Here is a 9621-nt window from a genome sequence, read left to right on the forward strand (position 1 = left end):
TCATTCATTCGATTTATAAATAGCACATTCTATATTCCAGACACAGCTCTAGGTGTTGAGAATTTAACATTGTAGTGGGGTAGAAAGACAACAAACCAATAGACAAACAGATTTGTAACATAAAGCCATCAGAATAAGAGATCTGAATGTGATGGTGAATGCTATTCTAAAAGCGTGGTCAGGTACGACCTGTCTCGAGCACGAATCTGAGGATGGGTCACTCAGTAACCTGAATGAAGTGAGGAAGTGAGCCATGTGAATTATGGGGAGAACACTATTTCAGAAGAGGAATAGAACCTGAAGCAATGGCATGCTGGAATGTTCCAGGAACCATGAGGGGGGACCAGGGAGGCTAGAATGCAATGAGAGAGGGAGAAAGGAGTTCAGGCAAGTAGGCAGAACCTTAGAGTATCTATTAACTTTAGTCTCTATTCCTTCAAGTGGGATGGAACACAAAACATTTCCCAAAATTACTTGACTGTGGACCACTTATTTATTTATTTATTTATTTATTGGCCGCACCGCGCGGCATGCGGGATCTTAGTTCCCCAACCAGGGATCAAAACTGTGCTCCCCGCATTGGGAGCACAGAGTCCTAACCACTGGACTGCCATGGAAGTCCTGGACCACCTATTTAATGGATCATTTTCAGGGATTGTTGTTCCATAGTTTGGTAAATGCTGCTGTGGAAAGGCCTTGGTTTTCAGAAAAGCAAGTTGGATATCATAATATCCTGGGAATTCAAGTTCAAAGCCAATTCAAACATTATGATGACACGAGGGGAGGGGTCAGGGTACAACAGACCTTACCTGGCTACAGGATTTCCTTTCCACTCCTAGGTCACCTTTACTTCCTTTTGTTTTCCTGGTCAAGGTGTGAAAAAATCCATTTATCCTATGGCTCAGCCAAAAGAGGCTGGACTTTTTCAAATAAATATTTCACTGAAAACTAAAGGAGACATAATCATGGAGACGTAAAGGCCTAAATCATTGCAAAGACACAGAGACCTTCCTGTCTTGAAGGTCTCAGAACCATGTCTTAACTCTATGGGCAGAGACTACCTGTGCTGATTCCATATTCCTTGTTGGCCACATCTGCTCCCTCTTGAGATGGTCCTCCTTGCAGCTTGGGTTGGACACTTGAACACTCTCCTGGCTGCTCTCAGGAAATGCTAAGTCCCTGGCCTGGCAGATCTGCAGATCTGTATTTTGGGTCTAATCATGCTTCTCAAGTGAACTATGCTCATGACAATAATCTGCCTGACCCCATTTTACTTCCCAAAAGACACATTTACTTCCTGGATCCCCTGCTCTATTCAAACCATCTATTCTCCCACGCCTCCGCCCACCCCAGCCCCCCCCCCCCCCCCCAATGCATGCAAGTAGATATCTCAATCTTCTCAAAGGTGATTTAGTGCCCACACAAGGAACAGTTGGCTTCATTGGTGATTCTGGATCCAAGAACTCTCACGGATCATTCTATCACTAAGCTCTAGGGCCCCTTCTTAAGCCCACGCCAGGTTCTGTGACATCTTTCTTTCCCACAAGTCCAGGGACTAAGCCTGTTTCTCTTTCATTTGTCACAAAGTAAATACATTTTCCCACCAGGGTTCTCTCTCCCAACCCTAGCTGCAGAATCAGATGCTACCTCCTCAGATACTCACTTCTTCAAAGTTAAAAAGTCTTTTTTCTTCTTAATTTAAGAGTTTTATTGAAAATCATGATGGGAAAATAAACAAAGGGTATCACATGAGAACACATCACACAGGCAACAAGTTGTTGACAATTCTTTCCATTTCTGTTAGTTTCTAATACTATGGACCCCCTTCTGAAATGTGATACACAGGTACACTCAATATTAAGATGACACATTGAAATGAATGCCTCCATACCATGAGTACATATTTTTAATCCTAATTTTAAGGTCCCATAAAAGTTTGGCTTTGGTAACCAAATTTATGAGGTAGCCGGCTATTGGTCTCTTTTGTCAACTTCAACCTTACCTGGAATGGATGTAGAAGAATCAATGTTTCAAGTTTTAAAGTTCAAGTTTCCCACTGAGACAAATTTTAATTTGTGCCAAAGAGAGGTCTGATAGGCGCCTCAGTAAGATACTCTGGAGCGACTCTGCTCTCCAGCCCTCAGATGCCCTTGACAAAGAAAATATTTTTCACTTGACCTAAAAAAATCCTTTCCTGGGATTCCAGCAATCCCTCTCAATTTCGGAAAATGTGTCCTTTGTCCCTCCTGGAGATCTCTGTGGCTCTGGGCCTGGAAGTCCTTCCTTCCCCCAGATGGATTTCATTCTGATGAAATGAATTTGATTGATCAGTAAAGTGACCATCTTAATTGGTAAGTCCTATACCTTGAGGTGAAACTCACTGTGCCAGGGCCTTGAAATATTATAGTGAATAAGATTTGACCTACTTAGTCACTATAATATTTCAAGGCCCTGGCACAGTGAGCTCTCAAGGAGATGACAGAGAACAGAAAATAGACTCCTGGGGGGATTTGTGTTTAAGGAGGAGAGTGCAGGGAGGAGAGGCTGAAGAGGTAGATACTCATAGGCAGTGTTATGCCAGTTGAGGACCTTGGTCCTTATCCTGCAGGTTGATGATGGAAAGTCATGGAAAGATTTGGTGTAGGGGACTAAAACAGGCAGCACAGAGGATGTATTTAAGTGAGATAACCCGAAGGGGAAGAAAGACAATATTATAACAATCTAGGACATAGTTCTCAAGGTAATGTCCTTGTATTAGCAGCCTCAGTATCACTTGAGAGTTTGTTGGAAACCCAATTTGTGGACCCCGCCCCAGAACTAATTTTTTCTAGCTTTATTGAGGTATGATTGGCAAATCAAAATTGTATATATTGAAGGTGTACAACACACTGTTTTGATACACGCATACGTTGTAGAACAATGACTAAAATCAAGCTGATTAACATATCCATCACCTCACATAATTTGCATTTTTGTGTGTGTGGTGAGAACTCTTAATATCTACTTTCTTAGCAGATTTCAAGTATACAATACATTATTATTAACTATACTCACCATGCTGTACATTAGATCCCCAGAACTTAGTCATCTTCTAACTGAAAGTTTGTACCCTTTAACCAACATCTCCCCAGTTCCCCAACCCTCAACTCTTGGCAACCACCATTCTACTCTCTGTTTCTTCTCTCTGAGTTCAGATTTTTTTAGATTCCACATAAAAGTGAGATCATGCAGTATTTGTCTTTCTGTTTCTGGCTTATTTCATTTAGCAAAATGTCCTCCAAGGTCATCCATATTGTTGCAAATGGCAGGACTTAAGGCTATTGTACATATAAACCATATTTTTCTCTACCCATTTATCCATTGAGAGATGCTTAGGTTGTTCCCATATCATGGCTATTGTGAATAATGCTGCTATGACCATGGAAGTACAGATATCTCTTCAAGTGCCCAGAACTATCGAATCAGAAGCTCTGAAACCCAGCAATCTGAGTTGTAACAAGCACTCTAGATGATTTTGATGCACGCTCGAGTTAGAGAAGTACCTGCCTAGGAAAATGTCCATGAAGGACTGAATTACTACGAGTGGTAAATGTGGAAAGGGTGGCTTGTGGTAGAAAATCATTTGGAAGGTAAAATCAAAGAGATATATATTTGATTAATTGCACAAAGAAGGTGAGTGACTTTCTGGATCTCTGCATTCTTGTCATCACTAGGAGAGCAGTTTTATAGAATCCTGGCCCGTCTGTTCCCTGCAAAATATATCAAAATGAAGGAAAAAGTATTTGCAGAGAGTTGAGAGTGGTTTGATCCCTCTAAGTCCCCCATGATTCATTCTTACTTTAATGTCTGGACAGCTATCAGGCTATTTTACTTTCCCATTTCTTGAAGGTCCAACATGGGGCTTGAAATAATGAAGGACTTTACCTCCATCGAGGTCTTGCCGTGTAACAAGTCTATTGTGTTCACAATTTATCCATTTAAAGGACATTCTTACTTTCAGAGATATTTCTTGAACATTAACCATTTCAATCTTTCATTTCCTGAGATAAATAGTATTAATCATCTTGGGTTTTGCAGAAGGGGTTTTATTCTTGGAAATTATTTTCATATCAATTTAAACCAATTTTCGTCTTCAGTCAGATATAAAAGGCTAGGTAACCCTTCATTTCAGCTGCCTTCTCTCAAAATGTACAGGTTATTTGTATTTGTATTTCAACTTGGGATTTGTTCCTGAAAAGCCAATAATTGGATACTGGTGAAAATGTCTCAAATGAACTACAGAGCTAGGAAATCTCTCTTTCAGCCAAACCATCTCAGTTAAAGTTCTATGAACTAGCAATTCCTGTGGATCTTTTAAATTTTATCACATAAACTTCAGTGGTCAATACAAAGCCATCTCACTTATCAAAGTGATGTTTCTGCTATCCTGAAAGTAAAGTCAACTTCAGAAAAGCAAATTACTCCTGTTTTAACAGTCAGTGGGGTATGCATTTATCCATTGCCCTTTTCTCATATATTTAGCACATGTTTATTGAGGACCTACTGTAGGCAAAGAACTTTGCTAAATCCTGTGGAGATATAAATGAATCAGGAACCCAGACCTAAAGCTCACAGTCTATGGGAAAGACAGATCCCTTCTCTGCCATGGCAACCATTGTCCATACCCAACGTTTACACCAAAGAAAGTTCTTTGACCCTTGAAGCCACTTGAGTCCTCTTAACACCCCTGTGGTTTCTCTCTTGCCTGACAGTAATTTCTAGTAAAGTCAGGCAGTTTCTTATAAGACAGTGCCACACTTATTTTAGGAGCCATTTATAAACCTGATATAATTCAATATGGACAAACTTAAGTCCCTAAACATATACCCCAAGTCTGAACAATGTAGGTAGATGACAAAAAGATGTGTTTTTAAAGTGGCAAAATAAAAAATGGCCTGAGTCACACATGGATGGAAAGCTTGATGTGAGTCAGTGAATTCAGCTTAGGCCACTTCAAAGTGGAATATTCAGAATAAGCAGATAATGTTCCTCTCGTTTTCTGCACTAATCAGACCACACAGAATATTAAGTTCAGTTCTGGGCACAAGAAAGAAACATTGAAGGAGTTTTCCTATTAACTAGAAAACATGGTTCTGATACATACAAAATAAACAACGTGTAATAGTCATTTTGTAAAGGTGTTCAAGCTTTCTCCATGGATAAGGAGTTTGAGGGGGAGACGATGTCCAGTCCCCCCGGCCAGTGTCATGGGTATGATGTTCAGCTGGGCTACCGAGTCCTGCTCTTTTGTCACCACACATTTCCCCCTGATTTTGGCTAGCTGTCTCACAACTGAGTGGCCTTAAGGACAAGATGAAGCCCTGGGAAACATTGCAAATGCACAAAGAAAAAAATTTAACCCCAGTCTAGGAAATACCATTCATTATTGGGATTATTCAGAAGTGAGAACTTTTAACTCATCCCTTAACATGATCTTATTAAATAAATATTTGGGAAGAGAGGATGGCAGAGATAGAGAAGGGTGGAGGGAAAAGGGGAAAAAGAGGAAGAAAATGAGGAAAGTGTTTCTGAAGTAATTTGTGATAATAAAAGTTGCTGACTGTGGGAATTTTTATTGCCAGAGAGTGAGAACATAGAAACAAAATGTCAGCTTGGCAGGAAGACTCCTTTTCCCAGTGGTTATACTGTGAAAAGAAGGTGGATTGCAGCATTTTGCAAACAGATCGAGTTAAATGAAACAAAAAATATAAATGACTGCTTGAAGAGAAAACTAATTTACCTCATGGGAGATTCAACACTGCGTCAGTGGATTCACTACTTACAAAAAGTGGTAAAAAGTATGTATTTTATTTTTATTTTGAAACTATAGTTGCCTTCAGAGGTTATTTTTATAGTAGAATTCTTTGCTTCCCTTTTCTGATGTTTATTATTTTTAAAAATTTGCCAAATATTTGGATTTGGGCTTTTAATAAAAAGTTAAATTTTATTTTTTTCATTCACAAGTATGAACATTTTCTTCCTCTTTCTCTATGCTGATAATAAGTTCAAAATTTTGTTAAGATTTTAATGCATCTGTTAAAGTTCCCTTCCTCCCACAGGCAGCAATGCTCTTAGAGTTAGAAGTGATCTTGGCTAGAATTTTACAAATATGTGCATTTAAAAATTATATCATTATTTTCCTTTTGTAAAAAGATTTATTGATTTTTTTCCCCATCAGCCTTAAAATGTTTTGATCATCATGGAGCTGCGATCTTTAAAACACATGTGCTTCTGGATGCTGAAAGACATATTTTGATTCAGTGGAAAAAGCATGGTCATCCATTTATTACCAAAAATCTGTTCTCAGTGAAGGATGAAAATTATATCCCACGGGAAATTGACCAGGTAGCAGGAGACAATGACACAGCCATTGTCATCACTCTCGGTCAGCACTTCAGACCCTTCCCCATCAAAATCTTTATCCGTAGGGCCATCAATGTTCAAAAGGCCATTGAATGTCTATTCTTGCGAAGCCCAGAGACCAAGGTGATCCTGAAAACTGAAAACACCAGGGGGGTGTCTCAAAATGCAGAGATGTTTAGTGACTTTCATGGTTATATTCAGAATCTTACCATGAGGGATATTTTTTGTGGATCTCAACGTGGATATTATTGATGCCTGGGACATGACTATTGCATATAACACTGATAATGCTCATCCACCTGATTATGTGATTGGAAATCAGATTAACATGTTCTTAAACTACATTTGCTAGAGGAAAAATACAAAAAAAGCCAGTACCAGCCATTCTCTATAGATGACCTCACTTATACTGCAAGGATAGTTTAATGAAATCCAAGGTAGGAGGAAACAAAATAAAAATAATTACTGTTAAAATATACGTAACATAAAAATTACCATTTAAACCATTTTAAGTGTACAATTCAGTGGCATTAATGACATTCACAATATTGTGCAACCACCATCTAGATCTATCCCCAGAATTTTTCATCATCCCAAGCAGAAACTTTGTATCCATTGAACAATAATTCCCCTCCCCCTAGGCAACCACCATTCTACTTTCTGTCTTTATGAATTAAACCATCCTAGGTAGCTCATATAAGTGGAATTGTATAGTATTTGTCCTTTGTACTGGCTTATTCCACTTAGTATAATGTCTTTAAGGTTCATCCATGTTGTAGCATATGTCAGAATTCCCTTCCTTTTTTAAAGCTGAATAATATTCCATTGCATTATATATATATCACATTTTGTTTATCCATTCATCTGTTGGTGGACACTTGGGTTGTTTCCTTCTTTTGGATATTGTGAATAATGCTGCTATGAAGAGGAAACCAGATTTGAAGGATTGTTTCCAGTCCTGAGTATGATGACAGAACAGCAAAACATCATCATTCATAGTTTGATTTTAAGAAATGTAAGGCCTGGAAAGGAGCAGTCTAAATGATTCAAGTTTAGAGAAAATGTGAAATGTAGGAGAAAACTTAGTGAAATAATAGCAGTCTTTGTGCTTAAGATAATTATTTGAAATTTGGTAAACAGTTGTTCTCTAGATTTCAGTAAGAATCAAGGAACATAGTCTAAACCCACAAACTCACTGAGACAAACCAACTAGTATTATGTCAATGTACAGACCCTACAACCCTGGTTCTTGCTGACCTTACAAGTATGAGATGAGATCCCCTCCAGAGGACCTCAAATGACTTTATAAGCTTTGTCTCTAAACTGTCCTCTCAGAATAAAAGTATCCTCCATTTCCATTAATATATTTGAGGTCACAAGAGTGGAAATATTGTTACTCCAGGGTGATTTCTTTGTTTGGACTGTGTTTCTTAGGGAGAGGAAGTGAAATTATAGTACTGTAACAACAGAATAAAGGTCAATCCATACAGCTTAGGACCAGGCTCCTCTAAATAAGGGAACACACATTAGAAATCTTTTCTTTTGGTTCTAATTCTTCGCATAGGAAACTTTCAAAATAAATCTAATCGTTCTTCCAATCATTGCGCTCTTAAATGCTTATATGACTTACCATTGTCCCACCAAAGTTACCTTAAGTTCGTTTAACCTAGTTCTGAGTTGATAGAGTTTCCAGTTTTGTTACCATTACTCTTCTCTGATTGCACTGAAGTGTGTCTGTGTCATTCCACAGCATGCCTTCTACCCCATCTCTCTCCTCAACAAATTGAATGCTCTAATTTAAATGTGATCGATCAGCATCAAAAAATGAGGGTCTATTACTTCACTTGTTCTAAAGCTGAACTGTACAATCTTATAGCCATTAGTCACATGTGGCTCTTTAAATTAAAATTAAATTAAATTAAAAATCATTTCCTTGGTTGCGTTAATCACATTTCATGTTCAGTAGCCACATGTGGCTAGTGGCGCTGTACTGACAGCACAATATTTACTTTCATTTGTTTCTGGAGACTATTTTTTAATGTTTTGTTGTAGTATTTGAATGTGTTTTTAATAATAAGGCCGATGATATATTGTAGATTTTTACGGTGAGTAAAAAAATTATCAAATGTTGCTAAGTGTCAAACTCTTGACTTTTAAGCCATTTTCTTCTGGTTCAGTCTTTCAAAGAAATCCTGGTATCTATATAGTTCATAATGCTTTGGCCTTGAAGTGATAGCCTCAGATTATTGTAGATATTGACTATGTTGCTTGTGTATTTACAAGACTTGAGCAAGCCATTTGAAATGTAAAGATGTTCTTTACTGGTATCATCAAGCCTCTTTCAAAAGCCCATGTATGTACAAGGAATGAAACTAGAAATCAATAACAAAAGGAAAACAGGAAAACTCACAAATACATGGAAATTAAACAATGGACTCTTTTTTTTTTTAAACATCTTTATTAGAGTATAATTGCTTTACAATGGTGTGTCAGTTTCTGCTTTATAACAAAGTGAATCAGTTATACATATACATATGTCCTCATATCTCTTCCCTCTTGCATCTCCCTCCCTCCCACCCTCCCTATCCCACCCCTCTAGGTGGTCACAAAGCGCTGAGCTGATCTCCCTGTGCTATGCGGCTGCTTCCCACTAGCTATCTATTTTACGTTTGGTAGTGTATATATGTCCATGCCACTCTCTCACTTTGTCCCAGCTTACCCTTCCCCCTCCCCGTGTCCTCAAGTTCATTCTCTACATCTGCATCTTTATTCCTGTCCACTGCACATGTATTTGATGAAGTCTCATAAAAAATAATAAAAGTAAAAAATAATACCCAAGGGACAAATAGATTACTGATTCTGTAAAATTTAATTATCAGAGATTTGTGATTGTATTTTTTTATACTTTCTTTTTTACTTAATTGCATAAAATCACCACATTCACAGATATTTGGAAAGAAGCTCTTCACTTTATGTCTAAAATTATTTTGAGTTGAAGTATTTGTCACTAATTTTTCCACTACATTTAATTTCAATAATCCACTCTTAAGCCTTTGAGTTATTTATTTGTGTAGGGAGAATCTAAAATTATATAATAGAAACCAATAAAATATAAATTTAACATAAACAAAAAATACTCTGAAATGATATAAAAATATGTTTATGAATCCCAAACTGCTCCATGTTAACTGAATACTAGTCAAAATTAAGTGACCAAAC

The 9621-nt window shown here is 37.7% G+C and overlaps 1 protein-coding gene across 1 annotated transcript in view; it reads left to right on the forward strand.

Moving 5' to 3' along the window:
* The window catches only part of NXPE2 (neurexophilin and PC-esterase domain family member 2), a 32495-nt gene extending 23754 nt beyond the window's left edge, over positions 1 to 8741 (forward strand). Inside the window, 4 exon segments of the mRNA XM_007196542.2 lie at positions 3889 to 3958; positions 5630 to 5837; positions 6218 to 6624; positions 6626 to 8741. Coding sequence (XP_007196604.2) covers positions 3889 to 3958; positions 5630 to 5837; positions 6218 to 6624; positions 6626 to 6754 — 814 coding nt within the window. The 3' untranslated portion in view covers positions 6755 to 8741.
* Positions 8742 to 9621: the final 880 nt, after the last annotated feature.

The sequence above is a fragment of the Balaenoptera acutorostrata genome, chromosome 9 (genome assembly GCF_949987535.1).
Source record: "Balaenoptera acutorostrata chromosome 9, mBalAcu1.1, whole genome shotgun sequence".
Lineage (NCBI taxonomy): Eukaryota > Metazoa > Chordata > Mammalia > Artiodactyla > Balaenopteridae > Balaenoptera > Balaenoptera acutorostrata.